This window comes from Pan paniscus, chromosome 12 (genome assembly GCF_029289425.2).
Source record: "Pan paniscus chromosome 12, NHGRI_mPanPan1-v2.0_pri, whole genome shotgun sequence".
NCBI lineage: Eukaryota > Metazoa > Chordata > Mammalia > Primates > Hominidae > Pan > Pan paniscus.
This window is the reverse complement of record NC_073261.2, coordinates 40733589-40752407: the sequence shown is the minus strand read 5'-3', so window position 1 is coordinate 40752407 and position 18819 is coordinate 40733589. Positions and strand designations below refer to the sequence as shown.

At 45.3% G+C, this 18819-nt stretch overlaps 1 protein-coding gene across 3 annotated transcripts in view; it reads left to right on the top strand.

The window, feature by feature from the left end:
• USP39 (ubiquitin specific peptidase 39) overlaps positions 1-18770 on the top strand; it is a 46096-nt gene extending 27326 nt beyond the window's left edge. For 2 of the 3 annotated variants that reach the window (XM_034953476.3, XM_034953474.3), the window contains exons 6-13: positions 501-726; positions 5539-5616; positions 6860-6927; positions 8693-8881; positions 10482-10624; positions 14456-14591; positions 17422-17508; positions 18249-18770. In XM_034953476.3, coding sequence (XP_034809367.1) covers positions 585-726; positions 5539-5616; positions 6860-6927; positions 8693-8881; positions 10482-10624; positions 14456-14591; positions 17422-17508; positions 18249-18296 — 891 coding nt within the window. In that variant the 5' untranslated portion in view covers positions 501-584 and the 3' untranslated portion in view covers positions 18297-18770. The remainder of the gene's footprint in view (positions 1-500; positions 727-5538; positions 5617-6859; positions 6928-8692; positions 8882-10481; positions 10625-14455; positions 14592-17421; positions 17509-18248) is intronic. The other variant, XM_034953475.2, reaches the window with a different exon arrangement.
• The last annotated feature ends 49 nt before the right edge of the window (positions 18771-18819 follow it).

Below are 18819 nucleotides of genomic sequence, written 5' to 3'. Positions count from 1 at the left end.
TAGTATGGGAAAACATCACATTTTAAGATAATTTTCATATTATTTTAGTGTGGAGTTGAGAGATGGGAGAACTGTGTTTCCTAGGTAGTTATTTTTGCTTCAACCAAAATGGATGATGAAGGAAAGAGTATTTGGATTATAGCCTTCTGCCTTATGAATTTAAGTATTGTCACAGCATAATTAGAGTAACAAAAGGAAATTGTTGAATAAGTTGATAGAGATTTGAATACCTGTGTTTTGTTTTGTTTTGTTTTAACCTTCTTTGTGGTATCCACATCAGCAAAGTTGTCTGCAGAACTGTAGTTCATATGAAACTCAACGTTAATGATATTTCTGTGATGTGAGCCTGGGTAGGATTCTCCAAGGGTCCATTTACTTTTGGCTCTTTAAGGCCATCACAGGCACATCACAAATTCTATTAGGAGAACTTTAATTGGAAGAGCTTGGCTCAAGGGGTCCTACAAAGGGGCTTTGGGTTAATCGGAGTGTTTGATTTTCAGGCTCTATCTAATGTTCCTCCTCTCCGGAACTACTTTCTGGAAGAAGACAATTATAAGAACATCAAACGTCCTCCAGGGGATATCATGTTCTTGTTGGTCCAGCGTTTTGGAGAGCTGATGAGAAAGCTCTGGAACCCTCGAAATTTCAAGGCACATGTGTCTCCCCATGAGATGCTTCAGGCAGTTGTACTTTGCAGTAAGAAGACTTTTCAGATCACCAAACAAGGTAAGAACAAGTCATTCATGTTTCAGGACAACAAAACTAGTTTGATGAACAAATTTATTTCCACTTGGCAGTGAATTTTTTTTTTGAGATGGAGTCTCACTCTGTCACCCAGGCTGGAGTACAATGGCATGGTCTCAGCTCACTGCAACCTCCACCTCCAGGGTTCAAGCGATTCTCCCGCTTCAGCCTCCCAAGTAGCTGGGACTATAGGCACGCACCACCATGCCCGGCTAATTTTTGTATTTTTAGCAGAGATGGGGTTTCACTATGTTGGCCAGGCTGATCTCGAACTCCTGACCTCTTGATCCACCCTACTCAGCCTCCCAAAGTGCTGGGGATTACAGGCATGAGCCACTGCGCCCGGCCTTTTTTTTTTTTTTTTTTAAGAGACAGTCTTGCTCTTTTGACCAGGCTGGAGTGCAGTGGCGGGACTTGTAGCTCACTGCAGCCTTGAACTTCTGGACTCAAGGGATCCTCTTGCCTCAGCTTCAAGTAGCTATGATTACAGGCATGAGCCACTGTGCCCAGCTGCAGTGAATCTTGAGAGTAGCCAGGAGTGTCCAGTGGATAGTGTGGTTAGGTTCTTCATTCTTCTCTGACCAATCTGCCCTGCTAAGAGTCCCAGGAGATTCTAGCTGAATAGAAAGTCAGTCTTATTTGGTAAATTAAACTGTATGGCTTAGGGAAATACCAGGAGGCTGGGAAAGACACTAGCTTTTATTAAACACCTGTCACCTATCCTCATTCTTTCGTGTCCCACATTAGGGTATTCTGATGATATTTTTGTTTTGTTTTGTTTTGTTTTGTTTGTTTTTTTAAGACCGAGTCTTGCTTCATTGCCCAGGCTGGAGTGCAGTGGTGTGATCTCTGCTCACTGCAACCTCTGCCTCCTGGGTTCAAGGGATTCTCCTGCCTCAGCCTCCCAAGTAGCTGGGATTATAGGTGCCCGCCAACATGCCCAGCTAATTTTTGTATTTTTAGTAGAGAGGGGGTTTCACCATGTTGGCCAGGCTGGTCTCAAACTCCTGACCTCAAGTGATCCACCCGCTTCGGCCTCCCAAAGTGTTGGGATTACGGGTGTGAGCCACTGCACCCGGCCTCTGATGAACTATTTTGACTGTTTTTTTCTCTCCAAACCCAATTTGTTACTGTCTTATGAGTAAAGCGGACAGTGTAACTTTGTACCTGAATCTCATATGGTATCCTCTAGCATCTGTATTAGTTTATTCAGCATTCACTCATGGTGCTAGGTTTTAGAGCAGCAGGGATAAGAAACACGATTTTTCTCTTTGAAGAACTCCCAGTCTGGTGGGGAAATAGTTATGTAGAAAGGTTGAGTGTGCTGGCAGAAGCCTGTGGTCTGAGCTACTTGGGAGGCTGAGGCAGGAGTATTGCTTGAGCCCAGGAGTTCAAGGCTACAGTGAGCTATGATCACACCACTGCACTCCAGCTGGGGAACGGAGGAAGACCCTGTCTTTAAAAATCAATAAGCAAATTTCAACTATCTTTTTTTTTTTTTTTTTGAGACAGAGTCTTGCTCTGTTGCCCAGGCTGGAGTGCAATGGCGTGATCTCGGCTCGCTGCAACCTCTGCCTCCTGGGTTCAGGTGATTCTTCTGACTCAGCCTCCCAAGTAGCTGGGACTACAGGTGCGTGCCACCATGCCCAGCTAATTTTTTTGTATTTTTAGTAGAGACAGGGTTTCATCGTGTTAGCCAGGCTGGTCTTGATCTCCTGACCTTGTGATCTGCTCACCTCAGCCTCCCAAAGTGCTGGGATTACAGGCGTGAGCCACCGCGCCCGGCTCAACCATCTTTTTTAAGAAAAGGTAATTACAGGTGTTAAGTGCTGTGCTATGGGAGGGGAGCATGGAGTAAGGACCCCCTCAGCTGAACATGTGGGAGGTAGATCAGAGATCAGAGTGGAGGAAGAGACCCTGAGTTTTAGGTAGAGGTGGAGGCAGGTTGGGATGGGGAGTAGGCATTCTAGGTAGAGAGGACATGGTGGGCAGAAGAGAAAAGTGCCTGGCATAGTCAGAGACTGCAAGTAGCTGGACCCTTGGACTCCTGGGGTCAGTGGAGAGCCAAGGTGTAGATCCTGAGGGAGGGACCAGATGGCCTGCTTTATAAGCTACCATAAGGAGCTTGGATTATATCCTGAAAATAGCTGGAGTCATTGAAGGCTTTTATTTTTTTTTGAGATAGAGTCTCACTCTGTTGCCCAAGCTGGAGTGCAGTGGTGTGATCTCGGCTCACTGCAACCTCTGTCTCCCCGGTTCAAGCTATTCTCCCACCTCAGCCTCCCGAGTAGCTGGGACTACAGGCACCCACCACCATACCTGGCTAATTTTTTGGTATTTTTAGTAGAGATGGAGTTTCACCACGTTGGTCAGGCTGGTATTGAACTCCTCACCTCAGGTGATCCACCCGCCTCGGCCTCCCAAAGTGCTGGGATTACAGGCGTGAACCACCATGCCCGGCCTCATTGAAGGCTTTTAACAAAGATGTGACATCAGACTTATGAATTTGTTTTTAAAACATTATTCCAGCTGGGCATGGTCACTCACACCTGTAATCCCACCACTTTGGGAGATCAAGGTGGGCGGATCGCTTGAGCCCAGGAGTTAGAGACCATCCTGCGTGACATAGACCCTATATCTACAAAAAATTTTTAAAAATTACCCAGGCATGGTGGCATGTACCTGTAGTCCAGCTACTTGAGAGGCTGAGGTTGGAGGATCGCTTGGGCCTAGGAGGTAGAGGCTTCAGTGAGCCATGTTGGTTCCACTGTACTCCAGCCTGGACAACAGAGTGAGACCTCTGTCTGTAAAATAAAAAGAAAAACATTATTCTGGCTGAGGATTGACTTAGAGGGGATGTCGAGTAGTGGCTTTTAAGAGTCTCTGGTACTTAAGGAGAAATAGGAGGAATCAAGGTGGTAAGGAATGGGGCCCATGGAGCACTTGTTTCAGGGTTAGTAGGAAATAAGATACACTTCGGGTTGGTTACAACATGGCCAATGAAATCTTAATCTGGGGCCAGGCACGCTGGCTCATGCCTGTAATCCCAGCACTTTGGGAGGCCGAAGTGGGAGGATTGCTTGAGCCCAAGAGTTCAAGACCAGCTTGAGGAACATAGTGAGACTGCCTCTCGACAAAAAATGTAAAAGTTAGCCAGGCATGATGGCACACGCCTGTACTCCCAGCTACTTGGGAAACTGAGGTGGAAGGATTCCTTGGGCCTGGGAGGCAGAGCTTGCAGTGAGCTGAAGTTGCATCACTGCACTCCAGCCTGGGTGACAGAGTGAGACGCTGTGTCGCGAAGAAAAAATCTGGGTGCCTCACCCTTCTAAACAGGTGACAGCCTGTTTGTGTGCTTTGTAGGACCATCTAATTCCCAAGAACTAGGTGGCTAGGTTATCTTGTGTTTATAGAGACATTTCTGTTTCTGGACCAACTCCCTGAGCTCCCAGGGTTTTATATTAAGGCTGCAAGAAAGGAAGAAATTTGTGTTGAGAATGATTTTTTTGTGGACCATGAATGGATGGATGAGTGTCAGCATTCACTGTGTTCCACAGGTGACTTATGGCCTGAAGGTGGATAGTGGGGCCTGTCAGCTTTTGGCAGCTTGGAAAGTTAGGGCATAATTGGGTTGTAGAGTTGCAGAAAAACCAGGGTACCCTGAGAATCAACGTGTCTAGTTTCTTCTGTCATAGCCACTATTGGCTAGGATAGTTATGAAGTCACATAAACATAATTTCCTCCATCTCTGAGACCTAGTAGGTTATTAGTTGCCGAGTGTTTAGATGTGTGAAGTGTTTCTTGCTGTGGTAGTTTGTTACATAAGAGCATTCTGTGTACAGGGAATAAAAAGAAAATCATTCTATGGAGTTGTTAGAGGCCTCTGGGTTTAGGGAAATGAAGTTGAGGAAGATATACTATAGTCTTTGAGATTTTAATTGCGTGAGCAAAGAGGAACTAAATAGAAGCAAATCTTCGTTGAAGAGAAAGTAGTCATTATCTGGCTGGGCGCAGTGGCTCATGCCTGTAATCCCAGTACTTTGGGAGGCTGAGGCGGGAGGATCACTTGAGGTCAAGAGTTCGAGACCGGCCTGGCCAACATGGTGAAGCCCCGTCTCTACTAAAAATACAAAAATTAGCTGGGCATGGTAGCAGGCGCCTGTAATCCCAGCTACTCAGGAGACTGAGGTGGGAGAATCGCTTGAACCCAGGAGGCGGAGGTTGCAGTGAGCTGAGATCATGCCACTGCACTCCAGCCTGGGCGACAGAGTGAGACTCTGTCTCAAAAAAAAAAAGTAGCCACTATCCCCGAAATGTCTGAGTGGCAGGTTCCGTAGACAGCATTTTCATGGAATATTGTCAATCTGCTTTCAGAACCCCTTGCTTTCAGAACCCCTTGTTCTGTATGCCTTTTCAGTCTGGGTGCTAGTCACTTTCCTAAAAGACAGGAATCTTCATGAGCTGCAGAAGGGAAGAAGGAAGTCTGAGCTCACTCTGGAGAAAAGTGGATGTTAAAAGGTCATGTTCATTTGTTTTGGTCATCACTGAGTGATGCGATACAGTCCTGGTATGAATCGGAGAGCCTATGGAGAGAGTCAAGATCGGAGGAGTGAGAGCTTGACCTTGAGGAGTGCCAGCATTTAATGATAAGATAGAGGAGGATGCACGGCAGTTGGGATGGGATGGCATGGCCAGAGAGGAAGGGGGAGAACCAGGAATGCCAACCAGTGCATGGTTTAAGTTAACTCTAATGCCACTTAGCTTCAACGTTTTCCACCCTTCCTTTTTTTCCAGGAGATGGCGTTGACTTTCTGTCTTGGTTTCTGAATGCTCTGCACTCAGCTCTGGGGGGCACAAAGAAGAAAAAGAAGAGTAAGTCATTTACTTATAAAAAGGAGTTATTTTGTTCCCTTTTAAAAAACTTTGCGGTCGGTCGCAATGGCTCATGCCTATAATCCCAGCTCTTTGAGAGGCCGAGGTGGGTGGATTACCTGAGGTCAGGAGTTTGAGACCGGCCTGGCCAACATGGCGAAACCCCATCTCTACCAAAAATACAAAAGTTATTCAGGTGTGGTGGCGTGTGCCTGTAGTCCCAGTGACTTGGGAGGCTGAGGCAACTTCCCATTCTTTTGTTAACTGTTTATCTGGGGTAGGCTAGTATCTGTGTTATAGATAAACTAAATGTTCTTTCTGAATAGGCCCCTCTCCATAGTTTTTGCTAGAATATGGTTATAGTCCCAATGATATTTTATTATATATATTTTTTGAGACAGAGTCTTGCTCTGTCACCTAGGCTATGCAGTGGCACGGTCTCAGCTCACTGTAGCCTCCATCTCCCAGGTTCAAGCAGTTCTTCTCCCTCAGTCTCCCAAGGGTAGCTGGGAGACTACCACGCCCAGCTGATTTTTGTATTTTTAGTAGAGATGGGATTTCTCCATGTTGGCCAGGCTGGTCTCAAACTCCTGACCTCAGGTGATCTGCCCAAAGTGCTAGGATTATAGATGTGATGGTGTCTTGATATGTGGGATTGTGGCCTGTTGCTTTTCCCACTGGATGGCCCTGCCCTCTCTACCAGGTGTGTTCAGCCTGTGTTAACCCTCTGAGCTCTCTAACTTGCGTCTTGGCAGGATTCTAGAACTTGGTTGTGCTTTCTCTCTTGTTGCTTTGATCCTGTTCTGGCCCATCTCTTAGTCTGTCATTGTCCTCTTGTCTTCATTACAGTTTGGACATTGTCTCTCTTTGAAAGTAGCTTATGGTTATGGGAAGTTCCTTGGCTGTACCTTGTTTTGCTTGTGAATTTTTTTGTAATTCATGTATCACCAGGCTCTGTAAATCATTCCTTCATTTTGAACACATTTACCTTTTCTTTTATGGACCAGGCCCTGTGATGGAGGATAAAAAGTTGTCTTAAGAGAAATAAAGTAATTATTTACACAAATAATTATAAAGGTACCCTGGTGGTATATAGTACAAAAGGAAACTTCTGTGTTTAGTGAGAGCTCTGTGTCTTTTGCTGGAAGATGCTGGTTTATTTCAGAAATTTAGAAGCTGGAAATATACTTTAGACATGTTTTCCATCCTCACGGAATTTGTCTCTTGCTTCCTGTTTGTGCAGCTATTGTGACTGATGTTTTCCAGGGGTCCATGAGGATCTTCACTAAAAAGCTTCCCCATCCTGATCTGGTGAGTTAATTGAGCCTGGGTCTTGGACTGATTCATATTGCTTGAGGGGACGTAGGGGAGATGAAGAGATGCTCAGAGAACTGACAAGCCTGCTTGCCCTGTGAAGAGGTTCAACAAAGCACCTGCCTAGTGGCCGCTCTGCCTGGTCCCTGTCATACTAGTGCACTTTTTCAGTTTGGGAGTTAGTGGTTGGATGTACTATGCTGGTTTAAGTGTTCTGGCCACTAGGTGGTGCTGCTGTGTTTTTTCAGAAAGCTCAGCTAAGCTTTCTTTTTGTTTTTCTTAGTCTCCCTCTGTCGCCAAGGCTGGAGTGCAGTGGCGCCATCTCAGCTCACTGCAACCTCTACCTCCTGGGTTCAAGCGATTCTCCTGCCTTAGCCTCCTGAGTGGCTGTGATTACAGGCGCTTGCCACCACGCCCAGCTAATTTTGTATTTTTAGTCGTGACGGGGCTTCACCATGTTGGTCCAGGCTGGTCTCGAACTCCTGACCTTAGGTGATCTACCTGCCTCGGCCTCCCAAAGTGCTGGGATTACAGGCGTGAGTCACCGTGCCTGGCCCTCAGCTAAGCTTCCTAGATGGTCTTAGAGCTTTTCTTTTTTGAGATGGAGTTTTGCTCTTGTTGACCAGTCTGGAGTGCAATGGCATGATCTCAGCTCACTGCAACCTCCACCTCCCAGGTTCAAACCATTCTCCTGCCTCAGCCTCCGAAGTAGCTGGGATTACAGGCATGCGCCACTATGCCTGGCTAATTTTTCTATTTTTAGTAGAGAAGAGGTTTTACCATGTTGGTCAGGATGGTCTCAAACTCCTGACCTTAGGTGATCCACCTCCCTTGGCCTACCAAAGTGCTGGGATTACAGACATGAGCCACCGTGCTCGGCCCACTTTCTTTTTTTAATGGATTTTTTTTTTCCTTTTTGAGACAAGATCTCTGTCACTCAGGCTGAGTATGGTGGCGTGATTATGGTTCACTGCAACCTCAACCTCCCTTGCTGAAGTGATCCTCCCACCTCAACCTCCCCAGAAACTGGGACCATAGATACACACCACCACACCGGGCTAATTTTTATTTTTATTTAATTTAATTAATTAATTTATTTATTTATTTTATTGAGATGGAGTTTCACTCTTGTTGCCCAGGCTGGAGTGCAGTGGCACTATCTCGGCTCACCGCAACCTCCGCCTCCCGAGTTCAGGTGATTCTCCTGCCTCAGCCTCCCGAGTAGTTAGGATTAGAGGCGCCACCACCACGCCCGGCTTATTTTGTATTTTTAGTAGAGACGGGGTTTCTCCGTGTTGGTCACGTTGGTCTTGGACTCCTGACCTCAGGTGATCTTTCTGCCTCGGCCTCCCAAAGTGCTGGGATTACAGGTGTGAGCCATCATGCCCGGCCAATTTTTTTTTTTTTTTTTTTGTAGAGATGGAGTCTCACTGTGTTGCCCAGGCTGGTCTCGAAGTCCTGGACTCAAGCAGTCCTCTCACCTTTGTTCCCAAAGTGTTGAGATTACAGCCGTGAGCCATCACACTTGGCCTCAGGGCTTTTTAGATAGTCTGGTATATAAGCAAAATATCTTTAAAGAAGGAAACCTGTTGGTTCTTAAGTTAATCTAACCAGGTGGTGCATGCCAAACTGCCCAATCTCTCGGGCACTTCTCTTTGTTCTTTCAGATGAAGGAAATGTCAGCGTGGTAAAACATCGGTTCTGTGTTGGTTCCTATACCCGTCACACTCCTTTCCTCTCTTTTCTTCTCATTCATTTCTAGCCAGCAGAAGAAAAAGAGCAGTTGCTCCATAATGACGAGTACCAGGAGACAATGGTGGAGTCCACTTTTATGTACCTGACGCTGGACCTTCCTACTGCCCCCCTCTACAAGGACGAGAAGGAGCAGCTCATCATTCCCCAAGTGCCACTCTTCAACATCCTGGCTAAGTTCAATGGCATCACTGAGAAGGTAGCCCATTAACACACCTGCCCTGCCTATACTTACCCTTGCTCTCTCGACTTTTTCATTTTCTTTCTTTTTTTTTTTTTTTTTTTCAAGACAGAGTTTTGCTCTTGTCGCCCAGGCTGGAGTGCAGTGGCGTGATTTCGGCTGACTGCAATCTCTACCTCCCAGTTTCAAGCGATTCTCCTGCCTCAGCCTCCCTAGTAGCTGGGATTACAGACATCCGCCACCATGACTGGCTAATTTTTTATATTTTTAGTAGAGACAGCATGTTGGCCAGGTTGGTCTCGAACTCTTGACCTCAAGTGATCAGCCTGCCTCGCCTCCCAAAGTGCTGGGATTACAGGCGTGGGCCACCACACCTGGCCCATTTTCATTTTATATGTAAGAATCACCACATGTATGTGACGTATTTATTATAAATTATATTGACTTTATTGAGCCTCCCAGACTCGTTGGTATTTCTCAGTGGTCACCCCCAACTCTTAACTTACAGTGCCCCTTTTTATTATTTTTTGAGACAGGGTCTAGCTTTATCACCTAGTCTGGGTGATCATGGTGGCATGATCATGGCTCACTGCAGCCTCAAACTCCTGGGCTCAAGTGATCCTCTCACCTCAGCATCCTGAGTAGCTGGGACTAGACACACTCCACCACGTCCAACTAAGTATTTTTGTAGAGAGAGTGCTCACTTTGTTGCCCAGGCCATTCTTTAACTCCTGGCCTCAAGGGATCCTCCCACCTCAACCTCCCAAAGTGTTGGGATTACAGATGTGAACCACTGCCCAACCACAGTGCCCCCTCTTGTACTTCTCATATATCCTGTTTTCAGCTTTCTGTCTGCCTCTGGGGTAGTATAGAGAAAGGAAGGTCATTTAGGAGAGGAGAAACTCCAAAAAGTGGGGAGACATACTTTTTTTTTTTTTTTTGAGATGGAGTCTCACTCTGTTGCCTAGGCTGGAGTGCAGTGGTGTGATCTCAGCTCACTGCAACCTCCACCTCCCGGGTTCAAGCGATTCTTCTGCCTCAGCCTCCCGAGTAGCTGGGACTACAGGTACATGCCACCATGCCCAGCTAATGTTTGTATTTTTAGTAGAGATGCGGTTTCACCCTGTTGGCCAGGCTGGTCTCGATCTCCTGGCCTCAAGTGATCTGCCTGCCTCAGCCTCTCAAAGTGTTGGGATTACAGGCGTGAGCCACCGTGCCTGGTTAGCTTTCTTTCTTTACATATATATATATATATTTTTTTTTTTTTCTTTCTTTTTTTTTCTTTTTCCTTTTTAGTGGAGATGGGGTTTCACCATGTTGTCAAGGCTGGTCTCGAACTCCTGTGCTGAAATGATCCCCCTGCCTCGGCCTCCTACAGTGATAGGATTATAGGTGTGAGCCACCAGGCCCGGCCTTTTTTTTTTTTTTTTTTTTTTAAATCAGCCTTAGCCAAACTGCACATCCTAAGCCTCATACATAATTTCTCAGACCAGGAGTCTTGTGAACTTAAGTGTGAGGCAAAATTATATTTTAAAAAATCGAAACGAAAAACTCATGCCCCTGCTCTAATACTACTGAACTTTAGCACTAATTTGAGAATTTTCTTTTCTTTCTCTAGGAATATAAGACTTACAAGGAGAACTTTCTGAAGCGCTTCCAGCTTACCAAGTTGCCTCCATATCTAATCTTTTGTATCAAGAGATTCACTAAGAACAACTTCTTTGTTGAGAAGAATCCAACTATTGTCAATTTCCCTATTACGTAAGTAACATCCTGCCTCACTTCTCTCACGGGGAGTGAACCTGGATTTCTTCTCTTGTATTTTTACCAGTATTAATTTTGGACTGTCTTAGTTGGGGATTACAAGGAACAGAGCCTACCTACAGTAGATAAGAGTTTTTATTGGAAGGATACAGTTATTTCAGGGACCACAAAAGATTGATGTTTATTGGGATGCAATCCCTATTTTATCTTCTCTCCTGTTGCTAGCTGGAAATTATAGTCTTCCTGCATAGAGAAGAAGAAATGATGCAAGTAGGATAAGACAGGTAGGATTCTGCCTGGTTTGGAAGATGTCCTGAGTAGTGAGGGTCTGCCCATCTATTTGCTGGCCATCACACCTTTTTGCACACTAGAGTTGTACTAGATGCTTTTAGTTTGCTTCCTTCCAACTCAGAAAACTTCTGCAAGATCCTTTTTGAGGGTAGACTGTTGGTTTTCAGTTCTCAAGAGACAAGGTTTTTCATACTTAAGAAGATGTTTGGCTGGGCGTGGTGGCTCACGCCTGTAATCCCAGCACTTTGGGAGGCCAAGGCAGCTGGATCGCTTGAGCTCAGGAGTTCAAGACCAGCCTAGGCAACATGGCAAAACCGCATCTCTACAAAAAAATACAAAAAATTGGCCAGATGTGGTGGTGCACACCTGCAGTCCTAGGTACTTGAGGGGCTGAGGCAGGAGGATGGCTAGAACCTTGGAGATTGAGGCTGCAGTGAGCTGAGATGGTGTCACTGCCCTCCAGCCTGGGTCTGGGTGACAGAGTGTGACTGTGCTAAAAAAAAAAAAAAAAAAAAGAAAGAAAGAAAGAAAGAAAGAAAATAGTGTCAGTTTTAAATTCCATGTAGTGTTTAAGAAGGTAGTATCTAAAATTAAGAGGCCTGAGTTTTAGGCTGTCTTAGTGGTGGGACCTCAGACCCATAGTTTGCGTGTTTTCTGGATATGTTCTCTCATAGATAAAATGAGAGGCTTGGAGTAGATGGGCCTGAGCCCTAGGGGTTTGTCCAGGTGTAACATCTTATTATTGTATTGCCAGGACTCTTAGAACCATGGAGGGTGAGGAGAGAGAACATTTGCAGTTGAGAATTACAGGGGAATTTCTTTTTCTCTTTTTCTACACTTTTCTCCACTAGCATCTTGTTTGTGACTAGAATTAAATGGGGGGACATAGAGGTTTGTTCTCTGCCTCCTTGAGTAGGATGACAGAGGTGCTTTCTTCGAAAGTCTGTGTGTCAAAGTTTTATTTCAGCACTAGCCTCTTGTGAATTGCCAGTCACCTATCTGTTCCTGGTAGGTAGGGGCAGTCTGGATTCCAAGGGCAACTCCAGAGGGAGGAAGATTGTGTATCAATGGTACTTCTGCTCAGTTGCCACAGAAATTTCCTTGCCCCATTGGTTTCTTTTATGGGCCTAGAGTAGGCCCAATATAAAAGTTTGTCCTTCAGAAAGCTTACTTCGGAGAAGTTGAGAAAAAGATTGTTTCTTAACTACGCAGTCTTTTAGAGAACATCAAATTGTGACTAATTCTGGAAACTTGCACTTTATTTTATGTGCTGTAATTACTTCGAGTAATACAATTCTGGATCATTTCATTGTCCATACTTCTTGAAAAGGATCTTTTTCATACCTGTCTTCTCCTATGTTTTATTCATAACACATTCTGTTTTTGTCGGAGAGTTATCAGACTTATGGTGATTAGGCACCCTCTGCTTATTTGGAGATAGAGATTTTTGAGGGCAGGTTTAAAGTTTCACTTTCAGGTAATTAGCCATTCTCTTAACTGGTCTGTTGCTGTGGTTGGGAGATGAGTATAGTTTGCTCTTTTAGGCTGGGCGCAGTGGCTCACATCTGTAATGTCATCACTTTGGGAGGCCGAGGTGGGAGAATTGCTTGAGCTCAGGAGTTTGAGACCTGCCTGGACAACATAGCAAGACCTTGTCTCTACTAAAAAAAAAAAAAAATGAATAGTTTGCTCCTTTTCCTATTTACTAACACAAAATGATTAAACGTAGTATTTCTCTTTTGCCGCATGGACAGTTTTGGTTCAGTCATGAAATCTTGAGTATAAAGACTTCTCCGGACCAGGCACGGTGGCTCACGCCTGTAATCCCAGCCCTTTGGGAGGCCGAGGCGGGCGGATCACGAGGTCAGGAGATCGAGACCATCCTGGCTAACACGGTGAAACCCCGTCTCTACTAAAAATACAAAAAATTAGCCAGGCATGGTGGTGGGCGCCTGTAGTCCCAGCTACTCGGGAGGCTGAGGCAGGAGAATGGCGTGAACCCAGGAAGCAGAGCTTGCAGTGAATTGAGATAGCTAGCGCCATTGCACTCCAGTCTGGGCGACAGAGCGAGACTCTGTCTCAAAAAAAAAAAAAAAAAAGACTTCTTCTCTGATACTCATTCAGACAAGTCTAGTCAGCTTTTGTTCAGGCTGAAGAGAAAATAAAATGAGAAGTCAGCCTTTAGCAGCAGGAAGGCAGGTTGGCTGGCTAGAGCTCACATGGACTCAGGACTCATATCTCCTTTTTTTTTTTTTTTGGAGATGGAGTCTCGCTCTGTTGCCCAGGCTGGAGTGCGGTGGCGTTATCTCGGCTCACTGCAACCTTCGCCTCCTGGGTTCAAGCAATTCTCCTGCCTCAGCCTCCGGAGTAGCTGGGACTACAGGTGCACGCCGCCCCGCCCAGCTAATTTTTTTTTTTGTACTTTAGTAAAGGCAGGGTTTCACCATGTTACGCAGGCTGGTTTCGAACTCCTGAGCTCAGGCAGTCTGCCCGCCTCGGCCTCCCAAAGTGTTGGGATTACAGGCATGAGCCACTGCACCTGGCTTCCATTTTCTTAACAGTGAATATTTATTGCAGTCTGACTGCATCATATATGGGACACTGTCAGTCTGTAGAAACAAATAGCTGTCACCAATACATAGAAAGCTACATATAATAATTACAACAAAGTTGTATGTTTGTTTATTACCACATGGTTTACATTTTAAACTCTGTAATTTTGAACAGTTAATATGTTCACAGTCTAACTTCAAAGGGAGATATATAACTGGACGTGACCACCATTAGCTGTTTCTTGTGAACTCTTCCAGTGATAACATGGTTTTGTTTCATGTAATGAGTGGTAGCACATCAGACAACTTTTATGATGCAATGTCTTTTTTTTAATTTTACCTTGTATTGTATAAGTTTTTATAAATATTTGTAGACTCCAAAATGATATATTTTTCCTAAAATTATGTATTTAATCTTAATATTCTTGTTAACTGTCTATATATTTTCCTTTTTAACTATTTGAAAGTTCTTCTTCCTTTTGGGGGTTTTTTGAGACAGGGTCTCACTGTCGCCCAGGCTGGAGTGCAATAGTGTGGTCCTGGCTCACTTTAGCCGTAATCTCCTGGGCTCAAGTGATCCTCTCACCTCAGCCTCCTGAGTAGCTAGGACCACATGCATGTACCACCATGCCTGGCTAATTTTTTTTTTGTAGGGGTCTCACTACATTGCCCAGGCTGGCCTTGAACTCCTGGGCTCAAGCAGTCCTCCTACCTTGACCTCTCAAAGTGTTGGGATTATAGGTATGAGCCACTGCCTGTCATTCTTTTTTTTTTTTAATCATATGGGAAGCTGTGTAACCCTGTCATTCATTTTGGCATATTTTGTGAATTCCAACGCACCTGGACCTTCTTGACTCTGCAGGCCTACCCAGAGCAAGGGTCCTAAAATAGGGCTGAACAACTTTGTGGTCCGTTTGTGTAGGACAGTTTCCTTAACCTCACAGCCTTTGTCTGATTATTCCGGCTTTATTTTCACCATTAACAGAAATGTGGATCTGAGAGAATACTTGTCTGAAGAAGTACAAGCAGTACACAAGAATACCACCTATGACCTCATTGCCAACATCGTGCATGACGGCAAGCCCTCCGAGGGCTCCTACCGGATCCACGTGCTTCATCATGTGAGTGGCTGCTGACCGTCTCATGGCACAGAGTGGCAAAAACAGGTGTTTCTTTGGCATCTCAGAGGGCAGTTCCCTTCAGTGTGTCCTTGCTTGGCCTTGGCTTTGGGACTCTGCAAGTAGTAGTGCTGTCAGTAGTTAGTTTAAGGCAGTGGTTCTCAATTTTGGCTACACATTGGACTCACCTTGGGAGCTTTTTTTTTTTTTTTTTTTGAGACAGGGTCTCGCTCTGTAGCCCAGGCTGGAGTGCAGTGGCGTGATCTTGGCTCACTGCAACCTCCGCCTCCTGGGTTCAAGCAGTTCTCTGCCTCAGCCTCCCGAATAGCTGGGATTATGGGATTACTGGCGCCCGTCACCACGCCCAGCTAATTTTTGTATTTTTAGTAGAGACGGGGTTTCACGATCTTGGCCAGGCCGGTCTTGAACTCCTGACCTTGTGATCCACCCACCTCGGCCTCCCAAAGTGTTGGGATTACAGGCGTGAGCCACCACACCAACCGGGAGCTTTTTAAAATCCCAATGCCCGGCACCACACCAGGCCGGTTATAATAGTAGTTTTCAGCTGGGGCAGAGGCCAGGGATGTTGGTATATATTTTACAACACGAAGGACAGCCCGTGTTACAAAGAATTATCTGACCCTAAACATCAGTCAGCATTAAGGTCAAAGGCTTTCTGTTAGATTGTCTGGAGGTGGATGTCTTTTCTGTTTGATGTCTTTTCTATTTTTCAAGTTAATTGAGATGGGGTTGTGCTATGATGCTCATGCTGGTCTCAAGCAATCCTCCCGCCTCAGCTTCTGAAACTGCTGGGATTACAGGTATGAGCCACCGTGCCTGGCTGGCATTTGATGTTTTGAAGTTCCCTGAGAGACCCTGATGTGCAGCCAAGGTTGAGAACCTCTGCCCTAGACTAGAGCCTTACCATCCAAAGTGGGATGCATCCTTGGACCAATAACATCAGCATCAGTCTTGTTAGAAATCAGCTTGTTAGAAATGCAGACTCTCAGGCCCCTCAAACCTACCACATCAGAACCTGGATTTTAACATGACCCTCTGATTTGTAAGAAATTAAAGTTTGCGAAGCACTGGTTTAGAGGCTCCCTTTCATCTTAAAAATGTTGTGAATTTGTCTCAAGTTGAAAACAGATAAAACATGTACTTGAGATATATTTGATATCACATAGATTATTAGCATAAATTGTTCTCATTTGATTAGCCTCTTCTGGAACTGTGGGTTTAATCTTAACTAGCTTCTGTTTATCAAGTGCTTTATTGTGGTTAGGCAGTACGCCAGTTACTTAATGTACATTAATCTCATTTCTTTCATTAAAACACACCTCCAAGACAGATGTCAGTATCATCTTTTTTACAGAGGAGGAGACCTAGGCTCAGAGTTTCAGTAATTGACCTCAAGTCAGTAGAATTAGGATTTGACCCAGGTACTCTGCTTCAAAGCCCATGTTCTTAACTCGTCCTTGAAGCAGGAATGGGAACTTACTTATGTGATCCTGAGCTTTCCTTATGTTTCCTATATTCTCAACTATTGTAATATCCAGAGGATCTGGAATATTTATATTCTACAATAATGGTCTTTGGTATTTCTTAGAACTTTGGTTAGATAAGGCAGGTGGGCGGCCAGAGGTGCCTCTGCCTTAATGTAGAAACATTTTTTCCTTGTTCATGGAAGCATGAAGTGAGATACGTTTTGCTGTATTTGTAGCACTGGTTTCTTAGGCCAAAGGAATCAGATTAGTGTGATAGACAGTGTCCACCAAGGACACCTTTTCTTGATGACCTGTTGCTTTTTTTTTTTTTAAGACTGAGTCTCACTCTATTACCCAGGATGGAATGCAGTGGCATGATCTTGGCTCACTGCAACCTCCACCTCCTGGGTTCAAGTGATTCTCCTGCCTCAGCCTCCCAAGTAGCTGGGACCTACAGGCACCTGCCACCAGGCCTGGCTAATTTTTGTATTTTTGGTAGAGACGGGGTTTTACCATGTTGGCCAGGCTGGTCTCAAACTCCTTACCTCAAGTGATCTGCCCACCTCGGCCTCCCAAAATGCTGGGATTACAGGCGTAAGCCCCTGCGCTCAGCCAGGAATGTCCATATTTAGGTTCTCTCAGTGGTTGACACTGTGTACCTCATAAGTGAGAATGTCTAGTCTGTCATTTCTGAGCAGGAAGGAGACATCATAGGTGATGATTAGACGGCTTCCTCTTTTCTCATCTTTAGTGTCCACTAAATTCCTTTTAAAAAGATGTACAGAAGTGTTTCAGACTCCATTGTACTTCAAGGGGCCAGGCGCAGTGGCTCATACCCATAATCCTAGCACTTTAGGAGGCTGAGGCGGGAGGATCTTTTGAGACCAGGAGTTAGCCTGGGCAACACAGTGGGACCCCATCGCTATTAAAAAAAAAATTAGCCAGTTTTAGTGGCACACACCTGTAGTTCCAGCTACCTGGGAGGCTGAGGGGAGGATCGCTTGAATCCAGAGGGTCAAGGCTGCAGTGATCTGTGATTACACCACTGCAGTCCAGCCTGGGTGACAGAGTGAGACCCTGTCTCAAAAACAAACAAACAAACAAACAAAAAACAGTACTTTAAAAAAATTCCCAACAGGAATTGAGTTTGCCATGATTGACACACCAAAAGTCCTATTAATTGAATCATGCCCAGCAGAAATCATGTACCCTCTTCTTTATGACTGTTGCTGGATGATGTCTAGTGGCTGTTCTTCTAATTTTTCTAGTCTTGGCTATGATCCTTTCCTTCTACACCCTTTTGGTTTTAGAGAGCAGACTAACCCAGCTCTTCATACTTTCTGCAGGGGACAGGCAAATGGTATGAATTACAAGACCTCCAGGTGACTGACATCCTTCCCCAGATGATCACACTGTCAGAGGCTTACATTCAGGTGGGTTGGCCACAGGCTTAGTGAGCCACAAATAGGTGGGGTATGGGGCCAGTGAGAGGAGTGGGCCAAGGCAGGAAGAGGGATAGAGTTAGGACCTTGGTTGGAGGGCCAGGTACCTATTGGGAAGTACTTAGTAGTGAGTTGGGGGCAGAATGTATGGCCCTGAAAGTCAAGCAGAGATTTTCAGAAAAGAAGTATAAGTGTAGAAAATGTATGAGTGAGCAAAGAAAGTTGCGATTATGGCCAGGTTAGTTTTGCAGAAGTGTGCGGTCTGGTTTCGAGGAGGAAGAACCTAGACTCATCAGGGAGGCTGGCTAGAAGTCGACCACGAAGTGCTCCCCAGAGCCCCAGGCAGCTTTGTGACCCCACAGCGCTTTCTACTTGACGTTTGTTTTAGTGCCGGCCATATCGCTTTGCCTGTCTGTCCTCTCCATTGGATTGACCCATGGAGCACAGAGCATCTCTGTCTTCTCTTTATGTAACTGCCCTAGTACCTGGCAAAAGAAGGAAGATTGAGACAAAAGCCATAGCTTTGTAAGAAGAAAGTGACACCTCTCCTTCTAGAGATAACTTTTTTCTCCTCAGTGGCTGTAGCCACTGTAGCAGATTTCCAAATGGGGTATAGCAGATTTGTAAATGGGGTGACGAGTTGTCCATGGCCTGGCACAGAATAGGTATTTGATAAGTGTCTGTTGACTGAATGCCTCCTAGACTTCAGTTTGTGTTTTCATTTCTTACAGATTTGGAAGAGGCGAGATAATGATGAAACCAACCAGCAGGGGGCTTGAAGGAGGCGTCTAGGGCTTTGCTCCCAAGGGCTGTGGCTGATGATGGTAAATAAGAACACAGAAGCTGTAGCTGAACACAGGCTGGCTGGTGGGCTCCCTAGGCCAGCCCAGCTTGTATGGGTTCTGGCTACACCAGAGCACCAAGAGCCCACTTGCCTGGGATGGCCCCACACTGTCACTCAGCTGTTCTTTGATCATTTTTTTCTAGATTGATGCTCCTTTCTCTCATGCATCGAGCTCCCGTCTAGCTTCAGCAGGGCAGAACCCTTCTCCAGATGTGTGTAACTTATGTCTGAGTATCTGGGAGTAGTTGAAGAACAGATAATTCCTTCCAAACATCAAGCCTTGGGATTCTTGGAGCAAGCAGAAAGCCAGTAACTTCGCTCTGTTAGAGGTGGAGGATTTTCCTATGGTTCTGCTCATTTCCTGATGTGTATTTTTAGATGGATTAAATAGTCTCCTGTTTTTAAACCAGCCTCTTGTTTTATATCTTTTCCTTTGGTGGTTGGCTGAGGAAAATATT